At 43.3% G+C, this 19,820-nt stretch overlaps 1 protein-coding gene across 1 annotated transcript in view; it reads right to left on the reverse strand.

Moving 5' to 3' along the window:
* LOC124289211 (E3 ubiquitin-protein ligase rnf213-beta-like) overlaps positions 1-19,820 on the reverse strand; it is a gene marked incomplete at its 3' end in the record, with an annotated part of 178,699 nt that overhangs the window by 22,020 nt on the left and 136,859 nt on the right. The window contains exons 22-30 of the mRNA XM_046725815.1: positions 18,941-19,556; positions 11,833-11,989; positions 10,157-10,296; positions 9,443-9,517; positions 9,160-9,266; positions 6,673-6,808; positions 5,592-5,793; positions 4,197-4,431; positions 3,810-3,953 (exon numbers count right to left, since the gene is read on the reverse strand). Coding sequence (XP_046581771.1) covers positions 3,810-3,953; positions 4,197-4,431; positions 5,592-5,793; positions 6,673-6,808; positions 9,160-9,266; positions 9,443-9,517; positions 10,157-10,296; positions 11,833-11,989; positions 18,941-19,556 — 1,812 coding nt within the window. The remainder of the gene's footprint in view (positions 1-3,809; positions 3,954-4,196; positions 4,432-5,591; positions 5,794-6,672; positions 6,809-9,159; positions 9,267-9,442; positions 9,518-10,156; positions 10,297-11,832; positions 11,990-18,940; positions 19,557-19,820) is intronic.

A 19,820-nucleotide genomic window follows, 5' to 3' on the forward strand; every position in this document is an offset into this window, starting at 1 on the left:
CTGAAGGTGTGGAGACAACCACCCGGGGACTTTGAGACTCCGCTCCAGGTCCTCCGAGTGAGCCCACAGACTCGCCAAAACTTGCTTTATAGGGCGCCATCCTCAACCGCACCTGCATCACTACAGAGATAGTCGCCGCCATATGGCCCAGTAGACGGAGCCAAGTCTGTGTTGGTGCCTGGGGATGGGAGAGGAACGAAGACACCATCTCCCGTACTCTGGTGACCCAGTTGGGCGACAAGGAAACAAGATCCTTGTGAGTTTGGAACCTCGCCCCGAGAAAAACCAAGTCCTGGGTGGGTTCCAGGTCGGATTTCTTAAGTTGATGATCCACCCCAGTCGAACTAGAATGTCTATCACCTTGTGAGTAGAATCTAGGCTCGCTGGCTGAGTTAGCGCTGAGCAACCAGTCTTCGAGGTAAGGGTAACAACGCCTTCCTTGCGATCAAGCGAGGGTAGCTGGCACTAACATGAGCTTGGTGAACACCCGAAGGGGAGCACCGTGAATTGGTAATTCATCCCGTCGTAAGAGAACCAGAGGTACTGCTTGATCGATGGATGTATGGGCACATGGAGATACGCATCCTTTAGGTCGATTGACGTGAGCCAACCGCCGGGCTGAACAGAGGAGATCACCGAGCGAAGTGTCTCCATCTTGAACAATGGAACCTCTAGCATGCGATTCAACCCCTTGAGGTTGAGAATGGGACAGAACCCGCCGTCTTTCTTCGGAACGAGGAAGTAAGTGGATTAAAATCCCGCCTGTTCCTCACCCGGTGGTATGCACTCTATAGCAGACTTGTCCAGCAAAGCCTGAACTTCGTCTCGCAGTATACCTGCCCTGACCTGACATGACGGCACCAGAGTGCAACGTATGCCGGTGAATTCTGGCAGTGGTAGCACCCAAGTGTTGCTTGTAGCCTTCTCCCACTCCGGCAGGAATAAAAAGAGGCGGCCTCCCACTGGGACGTGTGGTAAGAGAGCATGAGTGGTCCTGAGTAGCTGAGCTGACTGGGACGGACCCACAGCGACAGCCTGTTGGGTTAACGGGAGGTCGGGGCAGCCAGACGAAGAGGACTGCTCCTTGCCCTTACCCTTGGTGGGACGGCTCCTCCGCCTACCCCTGCCAAGCAGCCGAAGCCAGCCGGCAGACTAGAGTGTAGGCTGCACCCAGGAGAAGGAAGCCGGGACGGGAGCGTGGGGGCGAGAAGCCCGCGGTTGCTCCAACAAGGCCTTAGAATCCTTGAAGGAGGTAGCTGCAGCGGCAGCCTCCCGTATGACCTGCTGTGCCCCAGGAAACAACGTAGCTCCCAGACGGAAGGGAAGGGCCAGCAAGGTCTGCTGTGTAGCTGCCGAGTAGCGAGACATCGACAGCCACAGTTTGCGCATCCCCATGACTGCGCACATCACCGTAGACGCCGCTGACCGCAAGGAGTCGCGCGCTAGGTGGGCCTGAACTTCGGATAGTTGGCAGAGGAGAACGACATGCAGAGAAACGTCCTCAGCATACCCCTCAGCCTCCAGGGCCGACCTCTGAATCGAGGAGAGGTCGGCCTCGTGGATGACCACCCGCACCTGCTGCATGGCATTCCGGTAAACCTCCTCGTAGGTCCAGTAAGCCTGTTGCAGGGGGGCACCCGCGAGGGCAAACGGTGGCATCAAACGCCCTTGCCTGGCAGCCGGAGCTGCACCGGAGGAAGCCGAGCCTCCCCCCAGGGCGACCGAGGTGAAAACACACTCATCGACCACTGGCACAAAGAACAGGGAATTGTCCCCCAGCTGGTACCTCTTGACAAGCTCAGGCAAATCAAACCGGAGGCGTGTCCCAACCAGGAGGGGATCCACCACGTCCTGCACCAGGGACGGCAAGATGCGGAGCAGCGTCTGCGAGGGTTGACTAGGGGCAAATGCCTCACCTGGCAGGCGGAACTCAGCATAGACCGAGCGGCTGGTAGGCACCGCGGCCTGGGGGATAAACTCAGCAATGCATTGCCGTACCTCCCTCAGAGGAGCCGTCGAGAAATGGAAAGCGCCCTCTGGCTCCTCTACCTCCCCAACGTCCATGGACTCGGCACCTGAGCCCGAGTCAGAGGCTGGGTCTCCTCGCGAAGAGGACCCAAACCCCGACCCGGTGGGCAGCCTAGCACCAGACACAGAGGGAAGGGAAGAGCTGAAGGAGCTCCCCGCTTCAGCTCCCGACACCACACTCGAACCCCGGTCCTGAGACGCGGGAGGAATACCAGGCAAAACTGGTTCCTCCGCTCTCATTGGGGCGGGACGGCGCAGGGACCGGAACCCCAGGAATCCTCAACGGACCCTGCGCCAACACCGAGAGGGGGACTCGGAGAGAACCCTCCCCCTCCGGGGTAGCCGAGGCGTCCGGACCCGAAGCCAGAGGCAACGGATCGACAGACGCCTCCAGGCCAAGGGATCGAGCTGGGCTCGGCGATCCCACCCCCGGACTCTCCGTCCCCTGCTCAGAGTGGGCGAGGAACTCCTGCCGGAGACCTCCAACTGAATCATGAACAAGGGACTTCACGGAGTCCATGTGCTACTGAAAAAGCTGTGTGATTACAGACATGTCAAAACCAGTGGGAGCAGTAGAAGGCCCCTTACTGCGCGACTTAGCTTTTTTGCCTGCCTTAGGTTTTTTGGCTTTAGACGGGGGGACCTGGGTCAGTTCCCTTCCCGGCTCTCGCATTTCTCTACAAAAGAGGAAATCGGCAACCCGTCTTTTCTGGGCTCGGGGGGAGAAGCCCATACATTGTTCACATATGTCGGAATTATGTCCGACTTTCTCTAGACAAACGAGACACTTGTCATGCTTGTCTGCTCTGGGAATACTTTGTCCGCAGACAGTACATCCGGAAAACGCCTGAAAGCAAACACGCAAGCATGTAGCTAACAGCAGAGCCAGCAGCATAAATATACATGTACAAAACATTGAAAATTACGTGAATGCGACCACGGGAAGAAATACTTGGTTAAAACGCAATATGACAACCACTTGGCACGCTAAACTTCCCGCCATGGCAAAGCAACACGTGCGTAAACCATGGGAAAGTTAGTGTAAAATATTTAATACAAAGTCACAATTATGAGACAATCGACCGTAAAGCCTTATTGTTCCGTTCATAGGACAAAATAAAGACCATACATACAGGTGGTGGTGTCCCAGACATTATTCTCGTAAACTTCATTTTATGGAAGGAGTTCAGCTCTACACGGCACATCCCTTCAATGGAGTGACAGCAGACGGAATGATGATATGGGCCTAGGTGCTTACCTGGTTGGTTGCGCATGCGTAGCGGGAGGTAACTCCACGAGGTGGGGGCCATATAATAGATAAAAAAGATTTTATTTATTGTACAATATTTGTATTAAAACATTGATACAACTGTCACAGGACATTTTCAGCGCAGAAAATGCATATATGTACCCCAAGGACGATCTCTATGAAAAAGAATGCAGTGTTCATTCCAATAAGTAACTCATTGCAACCAAGACCAGAAATACCTTTTCCCCTGCACAGTAAATAAGACTTACTGTCTGACATCTGTCTCCACGAGATACACATTTTACATACAGACTTTCACTCTCTAGATATTGACAGATACATACCCTGTCCTGCCTGACATCTGTGATGGGAATGGTCTCCACAAGATACACATTTTACATACAGACTTTCACTCTCCAGATATTGACAGATACATACCCTGTCCTGCCTGACATCTGTGATGGGAATGGTCTCCACGAGATACACATTTTACATACAGACTTTCACTCTCCAGATATTGACAGATACATACCCTGTCATGCCTGACATCTGTGATGGGAATGGTCTCCACGAGATACAGGTCCAGGGGAGACTTCAGCCAGACATGCCCCATGTTGTTGCTGATGCAGCCCAGAACCAGCAGGTTGAAGAGGAGATAGTCAACGCCTTCCTGAACCTGCCACAGTAACCATCACATGGTTTAATCTGCTCATTTCATTCAATGCATATATATTTGGGTCTTCTAGTTTGCAAATGCGCTCAAAGATACAGGGCCCTTATTCTCGAAACGTTTGTAGCCCTAAGAATTCTTAACTTTGATCATAGCCAATGTGTTAAGAATGGGCTTAAGAAGTTCATAGGGCTATGAATGTTTCGAGAATAGCTAGCCTGGACATTCACATAGGTGAATGTAGCTGACCTCATATGAAATGTCCAAGTGGAATATTCTAGGCTGGACTTGTCCAGGCTGCAGTGTATGATCCAGCAGTTTCTCTGCCACAGCTGTTGTGGACACACTTTTCTCATACAGATGTATGGACACTGATGTAGCAGGGACTCTGGGGTTCAGACGTTGCAGTGCCTCCACCTGACGCTTCTTGTACAAGGTCTTCCCAACACCAGCTCTCTTGGACTTGATCACTCGCACTGTGGAACTGCAAACAAAAATGTATGCTTTGTTCAAAGACACTACAAAATTAAATTGTCAACTTTATCTCTCATCAGTACAAACTAGGTTTTCAGAAGCATCTAACTAAATGCTTTGGTTCACATTGATTTGTTTAGCTCTAAATATGAATAAAAATGTATTTGTAAGGCTCAATATTTTGTAATGTAACTTGTTGTTGAGGTTGTTGTCATCATTAAGTAAAAAAATATCTGCAGAATGTTTACAAATGTTATTGTGTCATGAAGATGTATTTACTTATATCATAAGAAATATTGCATTTTTGTGAGGAGTTTGCAGTGATCAGATAGTAGGCTTTGCTCTTGTTTACTGCAAATCTGTCAGGATCTTGTATTAATGGAACATCTAACTTCAGGATTTCACCACAAAAATTTGCTAAACTGTTCATGATAACTAATATTCTTTAAGGGAATAATTGGCAAAAAAACCCAACTGAAACAGCTTTTGCAGATGAGTCTAAATTCAATTAGTTCAAGATAGACAAAGTCCATAACAATACAAACACTGGAACAGGGTAACTCTTGTAAATTTTACATGTTGTCACTTGTCAACAACATCTGGTATTTTGGGGATTACATTTTTAGAAAGTACAGATCCTACAATGTTTTGGGGTTAAATCCCATCTGTGATTTGAAACCACACTTTCAGAACATTTCCAAGTTCTACGAATGAGAAATATATGTCATTTCAAAATTACAACTGACTGCTTAATTATAATCTACACAGGTGGATTTTCCTCTTCTTTTCATATAAAAAATCTGTAAACCTATCTTAAATTCATTGACTAAATCTGAATTCAAATGGAGTGACAAATACCAGCTGATTGTGCTTTTAAATTTCTTAGATGTTGTTCCAACATTATACATAAATGGAAATTATGCATAAATGAAGAAATGTTAAAACTAATGTCATATTTTCATCATTCACACTATCATATATGATAAAGGTTCACTACTCTGTACCATGTACCCTATTTACCTTTAGTGAAACTATGAAATAAGGGCAGGGTTCTTAATACCTTTACATTTTCAGGTCTTCAGTGAAACTTCTTTGCTGTCATGTCACTTTATGGTATTTGTGAATGGCTAGAAGAAATCTGAATTACAAGTACTGCACTAATAATCTTACCTGCTGAAATCCAAATTTGAGGCTGGATTGTGATCTTGATCACATTCCACTTTTTGTGAAAACTTTAAGAGTAGATATGTTTTCACATCATGCAAGTTTTGCAGTGCAGGAGGTGGACATCTTTGTCTCTCTAGAGCTGCCACAATTCTTGCCTTGAATTCATTTTCCGTGGAACAAAGTATCACAAGTTGACAATCAAAATCTGAAAATATTTCAGTATATTGTAATACCTAGTCAAATACCTATCAAAAGGTTCATGAGTTTTGATGACCTGATTTCACCCTCAACCATCACCAATTCAATGTGACAATAGTACCCGTTGCAAACATATGAGGCATAACATGCACAAACTTTCTATTCCATACTATTGACAAATCATTCAATGAGTGAAAGACTTTTGAAATGACCTTTACCTTGACAGGACAAACGTAAATTTAGTTGTTAAAAAATATCTTCTATTTGAACACAAATGTTTTCTCAGTTTTTAAGAGCTATTTCATTCAGTCTCTGGTAATCTTGACCTCAAACAAAGATAGACAAGTGTTAATTGAGATGAAGGGTACTTAGTTTCATCAAATTTCAATGATATAAATATTCATGTGTGAACAAAGCCTTCATGATGCCTGTATAGTTCTCACAGTTAATTCAAGAACTTCCCAAATTGTTTCTCCATATATCATTTAAGAAACATTGAACATTTCTTACAAGTAAATATGAGAAAAACAGACTCTGACCTATCTGGATTGCTTTCAGTATATCTAACATGATGAATTTACTTGATTTTTCATCAAGTGAAATCTGTGTCAAAAAGGACCAATTTATCATGTCATTACACAATCTGCTATCCATATTTACATTGTCTTTACAAAGAAGGCATTTTCTCAAAATAAAGCGTACATATTTTACAAAAAAAGTAATTTTAAAAGAAAAAGATACTTCTTTCATTATATTTCATAACATCATAGGTACATAAAGCCTCACTGAGTGTAACAATCCAGTTCCCTGCTAAATTTGTAGACTGTGTGAGACTTGAAAGACGATAACATTTAATGCATGTCTTCAGACATTTTCAATATTGTACCTCTGTCCCTGCTTGAATACTCCTTGAGCTTTTTCTCTGCCCTCTCCTCAATCTCATACTGCAGCAGATCAGCATTGGCCATTGTATACAACTTGCCAGGGTTGCTAAAGAAAGCTCGTCGAAGGAAGATGTCAACCTAAGAACACAGCTACACATCTGATATTTGTTATTCAAACAGCATACTATTTTAAAGATACTTTTTGACACACGCATGCACAAGGACAAAATATAAATGTATTTCATGCAAAGTTTCCACACTCATCCTCATCAGACTTATAAGAAATTTTCTTTTGCAAGTGCCATACAATTTTTCATATTGTCTCACACTAATATAAAAAAAGAGCAAGACTAATGATGTAAACAAAATATGATGTCAACAGAAGGAGAAACATGACAAGTGCAATTTATACAGCCTGGCATTTTTAATCGAAGCTCGAGTCCCACAACTAATCCCATGTTCACCATATTTATTTTCAGTTTGAAATGAAATGGCTGAATAACAGTGAAAAGTTTAATCTTTCAGAACATAAGTTCACATAAAAAATTATTTGAAACACAGGACAAACTCAAACTGTCATAAACAATGGGATATATATGAATATATGACCTAATTTCTTTTACATTTTTAATTGAAAAACAATTTCACAAATGAAATTCCTTCAAAGTAACCTTGACATATGACACAAAGATAGTACAATACAGGCGTTAAATTAGTTATTCTTCATCTGTTTGACCAATGTTAATTTAACCCTGTCCTGCCTGAGAACCAAATCTCATTACATTATGAATAAAAAATGACCAAGTAATGGCCATCAAAAATTGTTCAATATGACTAGCCTGTTTTTCTTTATTATATTTGTAGGTTTCCTTTTTCCAGCAGATGTTTACATGTACATAAGTACGTGTAGATACATAATATTGTTCATATTGTATATGAACTACAACTAGTGCAAGTTTGAGTGTAACTGGTAATGTGCAAGGCATAAGTAATTTTTACATGAACAATTATTTCCCAGCAGGTGTTTACATGTATATAAGCATGCGTAGATACATAACATTGATCATATTGTATATAAACTACGACTAGTGCAGGTTTTACTGCAACTATTTTTACAATACCCATTATTTGCCAGCAGATGTTTACATGTACATGAGTATGCATAGATACATAATACTGTTCATATTGTATGTGAAATACAGCTAATGCAGGTTTGACATGCATGGCGCAAGTCATTTTTACACTACCAATTATTTCCCAGCAGATGTTTACATGTACACAAGAATGCATAGATACATAATATTAATAGTATTGTATAGGAAATAGAGCTAGTGCAAGTTTGACTGCATCTGGTCACATGCAAGGCATAAGTCATTTTTACATTACCTATTATTTCCCAGATGTTTACATGTACATAGGTATGTGTAGATACATAGTATTATTCATGTTGTATATGAAAAACGGCTAGTGCAGGTTCGACTGTATCTGAATACTGTAAACGTATTATATTTCGCGCAGGTTTTATTTTCGCGCTTTTCGCGCAAAACATTTTAGCGCGAAAATTAATACACCATACACATCATTCATTCAGTCTAGCCACGCTCGCCCCTGAGTTGTTACCATAACATATCAAGTTTGAAGACAGAAATCTACGGGAATCTTAAAATGACGACTGATAGTAGCATAAAGAATCACACTTAACTGCCACTGTAATGGATTTCCAAAAAACATAATTAAATAATGAGCCAAATCCCATCGCCGAATTAGCGAAAAGAGCAATGTGTGTTGTGGCCGCCATGGAAATTGGTCACATGACAGATGGTTTGATACAAAACAGATTACCATGAAACGACTCGGAAAGAAATAATACAGCAGTATTTTATTTATTCATTTAGATTTTATTGACCAGTACATCATGAGGCGAATAGTCACTTAACACTCAATCATCTCATTCACAACAACCCGGCTTGTTTGAAATCACAAAGAGCTTCATATACAGTAGAAGTTAATTCGTCAGATCATCAGAATTCGGAACATAAGACTGATGTGTTTTTCATCTCTTCCGTGAGTAAACGGATTACTGTGTACTAGTATATCGCACAGATAGGGATTTCCTGTGAGTAAGCAATTTACGCCGCCTGACAGGTTAAGCCACTCTGTTTGTTTTCACTGCTATTAGTGGCGGCCAAAGAGACAGCTGGCAGTTCTGGCAATTACTGATTGCGCGAATAATTGACCGCGCGATGTAGTCTAAACTGTCAATTCTGCGAAAATTGCACCACGCGAAAATAAGTACGTTTACAGTATGTATCTGGATTAGACCTCTTGAACAAATTCAGGTATCTTCTTCGGTGGTAACAAGCACATCAAGTTCCAGCTATATATTGGTCCAGTGGTTTCTAAGTAGAAGATGTTCCCAACAGATGCAGCTACATAAACAGTCCACAACATTTTGTCACCAGAATTTGTGCATAGAAGTATAGCTTTACCTGGTCAAAGGTAGTTTGTTGAGTGCACAGAAGGACCTCATCGGGTTGTGGAAGTGGCTGGTCCTCTGAGTGTTTGTACATATATACAACAGTGTTCAGCATGTCAGCTACAGAGGTATACAAAAAGGCAATATAAGCAAAGACTTTCACATTATGTAACATTACTAGCTTAGATGCAAGCATATTTATAGATATTTGAAGAATATATATTTCTGTCCTTCTGTCACTGCAAAGCTTTAATGATATGGCAATGTTATTTGTAATCTCATCCTATATATCTCACCTTCAGGGCAGACGATCAAGTTTGAAATTCCTGGTTTTAGCGGTGGTGGTATAGTCCTGTTAAATGTTCGCTCGTCTGGAAAAAATTTAATTAATTACTACATATAGGTACATTAGTTAATCTTTTTACAAGTTTTTGATGACCTAATTTCTTTTACATTTTTAATTGAAAAACAATTTCACAAATGAAATTCCTTCAAAGTAACCTTGACAAATGACATAAAGATAGTACAATACAGGCGTTAAATTAGTTATTCTTCATCTGTTTGACCAACAATGATATGTTTGTGGTAATTTAAATTGACATTTCTAGCCGAGAGAGACATTTACCCTTCAACTGAAATCAATCACTTTCACTTCATGCCAATGGTGATTTGAACTGCAGCTTGAGGTAGACAATCAAGCTATTATGCAGAGCTTTGAGATCATAAAAAATCAGTTATGTGATGGTTAGGATATTTATGTTTATAGGCATCAGGTTTGTGCACATTTGTTGAGTCACTGTTCTAAGGATTCTGACAAGTGTCAATAGCCATGGCAACTGCACTGCCAGTTTTGGAAGACATTTCTGTTTTTGATCTAATAGCCCAAAGTGACACTCCTATTTGTGTTCATCCCTCCTTTCTTGCAGTTTAATACATATTACAGACAGAGATTTTGATGGCTGTTTCCTGTGTAAAGCCATATCTATTTGTGTATTGTAAGCCCTAAGTACCTGCTTGAGCGAGCTGCCTGAGGATGATGCCAAGATGTTCCAGACTGAGATAATCTGCTACACTGGATGATACAGCTTCCAGGAACGTCTTCCAAACTGACCTCAAGTTCAAGGTCAAATCCTGCACAGTTGTCATATTCCTGTTTAACACATCAAACAAACTCTCAGGCAAAAATTTGAACAAATATCAGGTGGAAATCAAAGTGAAATAAGTGAACTAAAGTGCAATTCTCTCCTTACTATGGCACTCATTTTGTTTGTCATATGTTCAAACCATTGTACAAAGATAGTTCAAGGATTTAACCTTGCAACTGCCAAATGCAAAAGTTAATATTTACATGTCAGCTACTTTAGTTCATTAGTAGCGTTTGGTTTTCCAAGAAAGTGGACAACTTATTTATAAAGCTGTACTTTTCTTAAAGGTCACATGCAACGTAAAACACAACTTTGCAGATTCTGATACCTTTCGGTATGGACATACCGAAACAAATCGTCAAAAAATGCAAATTCAACTTATGAAGTTGAAAAATAACGAGATGAAAAAAAAACGCGCGAAATCGGAGTTCAAACGTTTCACTAATTTTCCCCAAAATTTCTGGGGAAAACGGGTTTCAACAGCTGGGCTGCGCTCATAGCACGTGCACAGTGAAATAGGTTTGCGCAGCTTGGAAGCGGGTTGTCCGGTGAATACTCGGTGAAGGCTTTGGTGTGAGCTATTTTTCTAATGTTTTGTTGATATCTCACAGGCGCGAGCTTTTTTATATGTTATGACAGTAAATTAACTGTTTATATATTTTCACCACACGTTCTTCTTACCGAGTCACTTTCTCAGTTCGATACTTAAAAGCAATGTCATTATTTAGCGTTGACAGAATTTCTAACTGTGATATAGATAATATGTTGTTGTCACAGACAAAACTCAATGTCTTGTTTTATTGACACCTGTGTGTCTGCCTGCCTGTCTGCTAATGACAATATTTAATACACAGCTGCTATCACTGACCACATGCAATTTGAACTTAACACCAATCAGGCTATACACCATAAACAAAATGCATTGATTTATGGCCCGAGTTCAGTCTCTGTCACATTATGTAATTACACAGACAGGCAGGTGTGGTAGTTGAACACATGACATGTTATGATGTCTGTTGATTGCAAAATGTTATACACAAAAAATGAGCATGTATTTACAAAACCCAACATCTCTACACATACACACACAATAAGCCGTGAGGGCATACGTAAATGAACCAGCCGTTACACTTGAGTGCACACCCACCCACTCTGACTGGGTTCGGTATCCCAGCTGCTTCGTTTCTTGGGAAGTAAACCGAAGTACACAATATTGCACTTTTGATTTGCGATTGTACGCTTATAATTTTGTTTATATGTTTTTTCATAACCAGCAATGTATATTATATGTCACGAATAAGTGATAATTGTGTTTTAATTATGTTTGATTTTTTTGTTGCATGTGACCTTTAACTTCCTTTGTATATGTTCACATTTACCACAACAGCAGATCCACCTAGCAATAGTTAGACTACAAGGTCACAAAACCCAGTACAATCTGTATCTTATGGTTGACTGGATCGGGAATTGTATTCATGGGCAAGAGAAAGATCTGGCACATTTTTCAGAGTTTCACAGCCCATGCATGCATTCAGACTCACTTGGTTTGATGCGAGATTCTTTTGACCCAGGAGGTTGCAATGGATGACACTGACTCTCCTCCCACCTGCCAGCCCATGAACAATGGATCAACCGAAGATTCTGTGCCTTCTTCTTCATTGGGGAAGTCATCTTCATGTTCCATACACCAAGCTAAACCTGAAAATATTAAATAGCATAAAGGAAGTATTAATTTTTCTCCTGTAATTTTTGGTGTAGCTATCTTGATTCAAAACACCATGTACACATCAGGTGGCTGCATAATGTTATCTGTTTGATGTAAGCAGACAGCGCAACATAAATCTAATGTTCTTTCATTGTTTCGGTAACAAAAATTCATTACCAGTTTGGTAAACAGTTTCTAAGATATTTTACACTCACATTATTATCAACTAGCAGTTTCTGCTAGTGCTTTCAAAATCAAAAGCAGCCCAGGCACTGCCACTTGTTCAATGTTTAAAGTGCTAATGTGAAAAACAATACTTCCTGACCTTAACTTCAATTAAGACAAGTTCTTAAAGTACAAGACTTGCTCAAGTCTCAGCATTGTACAAGTAAACTTGCAAATGGCAATCAGGTAATAAATGACAATATATATATTACAACCATGTTCAACCAAAAAAAAAAGATGACCTCAATCTATCATGGATGTAAAATGTAATTTTCTGAATAAAATTGATATTTCATACTTATCCTGACTCATGCTTATTTGCTTGTCTTCTTCCTCTTGAGAACATAGTCGAACACTTGTATCTCCTTATTGAAGCTCCCTTCAATAAAATGTACATAAAATCACTACTCACCAGAGTTATCTGTGTTTCCGGTTTTGGCGGGAAAAGTGGCGGCACTGTTTTCCCACGCTTCACTCTCTCCTGATAATGAGCCCGACACTTGAATTTGCAGGGAAATCCAAAGTGTCTAGTGGGGAGGTTGGAAGGGCTTACCTCATGAGTCAGGATAAGTATAAAATATCAATTTTAGTCAGAAAATTACATATTTTTCCTTATCCTGACTCATGCTTATTGCTTGTAGAATCCGTCGGATTTGGAGGCGGGAAAAATACTTTAGGATTTCGTGTAGTGATTTACGTCAATATATACCCCCCTATGGGAATTTCGTATTGGCACTGTGCTAATCTCTGCTGCTGTTTGTGACTCTGTCCTGTCAGCTGCCTTTTGATGGGGGGACCACAATTGTTAACTTTTGGTCCTTTCTTCTGTTAACATTTATATGTGGATTTTGATGCAAGCATCAAGTGGAGAAGCGACCCTTTCCTGTACGAGTAATCTTACAAGTACTGGGTCGTATCACTTATACTAGTCGTTAGACGTGCATTTAGACTTAAGCAGAACTCTGCTGAGTGTAGGCTTGGTAAGTCATGTGATAAAAGAGCAAGACTTCGTCTCAGCGTCTTTGAGGAACTGTCAACTGTTGTGCTACAACCAGTGGGCCGAAATGGTGAATGCCTGAGACGTCCTCGGTGGCGATATCTCCCAAGTAGTGATTTACAAACCCTATGTCTGATTTCCAGAAGCAGCCCTCCATTATCGTCTGTAACGAGCAATTCCCATGTAGAGCGAGTGTTGCACCAGAGCTCTAACTTCGTGTGGGTTGGAGGCTCTTGGAGGATCAAGTCCTGCTGCCTTGTAGGCCCGTAGTATGACAGTTCTGATCCAGATTGATATCGTAGTGCGGGAGACCTCCGTCTGTCTCACTGTCGATATCGGGACAAAAAGTCCGTTTCTGGCAGCATATGTCTCGAAGCTGCGCCACTTGTCGTCGTACAAGTTGCGTGTAGACTTGCGTAAAGCTAGTGTCACTGCTTTCGCTGCTCTGGCGGAGTACCCTCTCTTGTTCAAGCACGCCTTGATACAGTCCACCCATGTAGTTGGAATGTCCGTGGGTTGCCGTGCGCCTGCTTTGTGTGAGGATGTACGAGTAGATTCGACCACTCTGGTAGTTGTAGCTGTGGTGGTCCTAGTTCTTGTATGAGAATGGGGAACCACATTCTCGCTGGCCAGTAGGGCGCGACCAAAATCAGTTGGAGGTTCCTGGTCTGGCTGATTTTCTGCAACACCCTCGGTAGTAGAGCTGGCGGTGGACACGCGTATGCGTTTAGTCCTTCCCAGGATATGCTGAGAGTGTCCGTTGCCCACGCTCGTGGATCTGGTACTGGAGAGAAGAATGTTGTCAGCTGATTGTTGAAACATGTGGTGAAGAGGTCTATCAGCGGGGCTCCTATCTCCTTGATGATCTGTTTGAAGATCTCGGGATGTAGCATCCATTCCGTCGGAGATTGTTGAGTTGGACGGGAGAGTGCGTCTGCTATGACATTCCTGGCTCCTGGAATGTGGCATGCTCTTATGTGGATGTTCAGATCGTCGATTAGGTCGAACAGTTGAAAGCAGAGGTACAGCAGGTTCAATGATTATGTTGATCCTTGCTTGTTTATGTAGAACGCCACTTTGGAGTTGTCCATGTGTACCATGAGATGCGCATTCTGTAGAATGTTGCCCCAATGGAGTATGGCGTTGACGACTGCTTTCATTTCCAGCATGTTGATGTGCAGACTTTTCTCTTCCTTGGTCCATTTCCCGGCTGCCACATCGTTGTCGAGATGTGCTCCCCAACCTTGGAGTGACGCATACAGATGATTCTTGCACTCTGGCTCTGCTAGATAGATGCCTTTGCAGACATTCGCTCTCTGGGTTCACCATAGAAGATGAGGTCTGAGGTAGTCCGGGAGACCAAAGGGGTCTGGGTCGTCGAGATGAGCATTGATGAGGACCTCTAACGGGCGTAGGTGTAATCTCCCTCTGGCTGTCATGTCTTGTGCAGACGTGAGGAGACCCAACAGACTCTGCCACTGTCGTAGTGGCCACGGAGAGAGTAGGGCTTGTGGGATTGTCTGTTGAATCTTGAGCCATCGGTCCTCTGGTACGATGATGCGGTTCTGCGTCGTGAGAAATCTGATGCCTAGGAACTGCAGGTCCTGCGTAGGTTCTAGGTCCGACTTGAGTAGATTCACTAACCACCCCAGCTGTGTAAGCAGTTTGATGGTACAGTTCTGTAGTCTGAGATGCTTGGGATCTTGATGTATTTGAATCCCGTCGTTGAGGTAAAAGGCACTGCGTAGACCTCGATGATGTAGATGTATGACTATGGGTTTCGTCACCCTTGTAAACAACCAAAGGGCCGATGATATTCCAAATGGCAGGACCTTCCATTGGTAATGTAGCCCGTCCAGTGTAAACCTGAGGTACTTCCTCAAGTCTGGATGTACAGGAATATGCAGGTAAGCGTCCTGTAGATCTATGCTGGCCATGTAGTCCATCGGACGGACGAGGTGGATTAGTTGAGGTAGATGTATCATGCGAAACTTGGGAGGTCTGCTCAGATAGTCTCTGTTGAACGTGCTCATATTGTAGATGAGTCAGAACTTTTCTTTGGAGTTTTTCTTGGGTACTAGGAAAACTGGTGAGTAGAAACCTGGCGTGATGTTGGTTTGATCTACGACCTCTATGGCTCGATTTACTAGTACAGATGAGACCTCCTCTCATAACTTCTCTATCTGATGCGTCTTGAAGTCGAACTTGTGAGGGTCGACTGTAAGCGGTGGAGCGGCCTGTAGTTGTATGTGATATCCGTTTCTTAGGATGTTGGATACAAACGGATCTTGAAGTATTCCCCAGTTTTCCCAGTGTAGCTGAAGGTGTCCACCCACTCGTGAAGGTTGTACAGGAACGGCTGGGGGTTCGATAATCCTTGGCACCTCTGGGTGCCCTGCCTCATCCGGACCTTGCTCTGTAGTTGCCGGCTGGGCGACGAAAGGAACTTTTTCCGCCTCTGGAGCTACCCACTTTCTTGTCCCATGCTCTCTGTATCCCAGGAAACTTGGACTTGCCCGAGTAGCGCTGGGATGTTTGCCTGATGACGCTGGCCAGAGTATCTATGGACTTGATCATAAGGACCTCCCTTGAGTCTTTGGTAACTTCCTTGGCAACCTCGTTGATTCCTCCAGCGAAGATGGAAGGAGTTGACCACAGGGCTGTGTAGAGTGACTTGATAAAGTGGTCACTCCAACTGCAGGAGGCGAGGAGACCTTGTCGACGTGCCAGTGTCAGTGCTGGAGATGGATGAGAGATGGTCTGTCATAAACTGTTGGTCCTTCTTCTGCATAAGGAGGGCCGAATATATCATCCTATCTTCTTCCGCAGTAGAGTCTCGGAATTTAGCGATGAGCGTTTCATTGACTGCCCTTGATCTGTTGAGGCCGAAGAACATGCGCCTGGTCATAGTTTCAACTTGTGCCAACTTTTTGTCTTCAATGTTGTAAGACTTGGCCTTGGCATCACTGATGACTTTGAAGTTCTCATCGATGTCCTGTGCCTTCAAGAATGGATCCATGTTGTGGAAGGAGAACTTTTTGGCGTTGAACTGTGGTAGATGCGGCGCCTGGGCTTTTGTGGCTGACTTGAAGGCTGCGTCCAGGTTCTCTGGGACCGCAGCGATGGGATCAATCGGAGGGAGAGTGATCGTGTCGACATCATCATCCTGCATGAGATAGGTGTGAGCCGGATTATCATCCTTAGATGGTGATGCCAAGTCTAGACCGTTGGCCATCCAGTAGCATATTTCAGCGTCCGAAAAGATGATCCCGCCGTCATCCTCAATGAGAGGAGTGTTGAATAAGGGACGTTGATCCTCCTCCGATGGTGATCAAGGTGGAGTCCTTCGCAACTGCGGTGACCTCGTGGAGACCTGCGTGGAGATCGGCTTGGAGATCAGTGTGGCGAGTGGCCTGGTGAACTGCGTCTCTAGGGTGACCTGCGCGGAGATGAGCGACTGTGGGTTCACGAATGGCTCGGCGAATCCCTCGACGATCTGCGTGATGTGGAAGATGTCTTGGATACTGTATCTGAAGTCCTTCGCGAATGCCTTCGAGAACGCTGATCATCTGATTCTGCATCTGGGGAATGGCGACTGGTCCTTCGCGAACGCTGGTCATCCGATTCTGTATCTGGGGATGGGCGATTCCTCCTTCGCGAATTCCTTCGCGAATGCTGATCGTCCGAATCCGTAGCAGGTGATGACCGAGTCGTCCTTCGCAAATGCCTTCGCGAATGCCTTCGCGGATGCTGATCGTCCGAGTCCGCCGCAGGGGATGGTTGAGTCGACCTTCGCACAGGCTGGTCCTGCAGTGTAGATCTGCTGCCAGATGTCACGTTGATGGAGGGCCCCTCAGAGACGACATCTGTGTTGGAGCCTTCGTGAAGGCTCGGGACCTCTTTGTGGGCTGGCTGTGACTTCTTCTCCAGGCCGTAACGCTGCTCCATCATCTCCATGATTTGTTGGTAGAACTGCTGCATAAAGTCCCCCTGGTTGAAGGTCTGCGGTGGAAGTAGCGCTGCCCTTTCTGCGGTGATAGCGACGTGGCCCACAGGACGCTCATCTGTTGTCAGCGTAGATACCTCGGGTTGCGTGGAGATCTGGCGCTGAAGTCACCGTGAGCTGAGACTGGTCTTTTTTGGGGATGAACCTCTGGGATGATGATCGGTTGATCATCGTAGAGTCCCTGTTCCGTCAACGGGACAATCTCGGCTGAGAAAGTCTGTGTTGTCTGCGCTGACTTCCCCGTGGTGGTGGACGACGCCCTGGGGGTGCGGAGTCTGCGCTGGGTGGTTGACGATTTCCGAGTCTTAGGCTGAGACGACAGGATGTCCGGAGTAGCAGGTCTCTTCTTGGAGGTGGCGGACTTCGTCCCACGCCTCTCCTCCGTGGGAAACTCCAGCGGAACACCAGACGGCAGGGGGTCGTCAGACAGCAGTTGACTGGTGAGGGACACCGCTGATTTATCCATGACTGGACCAACCAGTCTAAACCTATCTGCAGCACGTCTAAAGACGCAAAGAAGGTATTTATTAAATGCACAAGTAGTTAAATGCTTGCAATTAATGCAGCAGGAGCTGAAAGAACATGGTACCGTGCAGCTAGGGCACAATTGATGAGGGTCAGCAGCAGAGAAACGTAATCTACAATTGGAACAGTTTTTCATGAACGTAAACAACTGAACAAACACGGACCAACCCGTGCATAAACAGTGCTAAATACGATTAAATATGGAACCATATTGTTGAAAGATACTAGCTAAACCTCTATAAAGTATAATAGAGGTGTCTAACTAAATAATAAAAGGATATAGTGCCGTACAGGAGACACAGGCGCTCTCACACCCTGCTCACAGGGTGAAGAAGGAGAGAGTGAAGCATGGGAAAACAGTGGCGCCACTTTTCCCGCCAAAACCAGAAACAGAGATAACTCTGGTGAGTAGTGATTTTACGTACGTTTTATTGAAGGGAGCTTCAATAAGGAGATACAAGTGTTCCACTATGTTCGCAAGAGGAAGAAGACAAGCAAATAAGCATGAGTCAGGATAAGGAAAAATTGGATTGTATAGATACAAGCAAGTATGTTGCAGAGAAAACTATGCCTCAGTAACTAACTGCCATATTTGCAAGATAATATAATAATACAACTACCATTGAACATTTACCCAATGGTGACCTTGAAATATGTAAGTATGTAAACATTGACCCATGCCTAATCTTACCAAAAGCCTTGGCAAAGAAAGGCCCCATCAAAAGAAGACAAACTGATATACCAAGTTTGATGGCGACTGCTTAAAACGTTTTGAGAAAGTGTTATCCAATACTTTGAGTTGACTTAAAAAGAATTCCTAATGGTCCCGTGGAAGAGCCCGTAAAAGAATAATCTCTAACGTCAATTTGTAGTATTTCTTGAAAAAATGAGGAGGAGTACTGTCAAATATAAGATGCTATGATAATTGCCATGATTGCATTCAAACTACAGTTTAAAGCTAGATTTTTGTGTGTTTTTTTAAGAACATATTGCCCTTACATTTTTCTAAATTTAAAACAATCTAAAAAAATGTCTTGAGCAAATCTAGGCAACATAATGATCTTCATGAACTTTCAGCCCTAACAGTTAGTCATCTCTTAGACATCCCTCATACATCTTACACTATCAAGAACATGATCTATCATCAGTTTTCACACATTACAATTCTATCCACATGTGTGTAATACCAACCAGAATCAATATTTTCAGGGTTCACTTCTTCCAAGGCTTGTCTGGCCAGTTTTTCTGAGAAGTTACTGTTTTTCATAGCATCAATGAAAACTTGTTTAGTGTCAACATCTTGATGTGTCTCTGGTTCAATGTCTTCAGTCTCTGTCTCTTTTCTGTCTTTCTTGGCAAATACAACTTCTCTAGCAGTCTTCATAGCAAGGCCAAGATCAGACTCAGTACAATCAGGCTTGATCAGAGACAACATAGAGTACACATGAACAGAAGGTTCCTCATCTGTGCCCAGTTTGATGAGTTCTCTCTGAAGGAACACCAGCTGCTCAATGGTGTAGAAGTTCAGCTCCAAGTATTCATCCCTTTTGTCACTGACATAGTTCATCCATTCATCATGGAAGTCCTCAAACTCATTTGCAAGAGCTTGGATAAAGACATCAACATCCTCTTTCCCTCGATGTCCTTTTAAAGTTTCAAGATTTTCCCCTTCACCAAATTCCAAAAAGGTGCAAACATTCCTCTCATCTCCACACAAAAACTTCCCCTTCCAACAGTTGAACAAGACACATCCGTCTATGCACAGTCTGATATAGGTCTTTGCAAGACGCACTATGCCATCTAAAACCTGTAAGAAAAGCATACACATGATAGCATCTGATCATATGAACCCCCACTTTGGGTGACAAATATCTGAAAAGGAGGTGAGAAACTACTTGAGCCATCAAACATCAAATGCAAAATTATCAAAATTATTGCCCATTGGAAACTGCAAATAACACAATGTTAATTTCAGTCTTGGTCTGTCTCAACTTTACGTAAGTCTGTGACCCACAATACATTTGACCATCAATGTTTGTTTTGTTGTACCTAACATTGAATGAAATCACCT

This window comes from Haliotis rubra, unplaced genomic scaffold, assembly GCF_003918875.1.
Source record: "Haliotis rubra isolate DU_JTF1 unplaced genomic scaffold, ASM391887v1 Scf436, whole genome shotgun sequence".
Lineage (NCBI taxonomy): Eukaryota > Metazoa > Mollusca > Gastropoda > Lepetellida > Haliotidae > Haliotis > Haliotis rubra.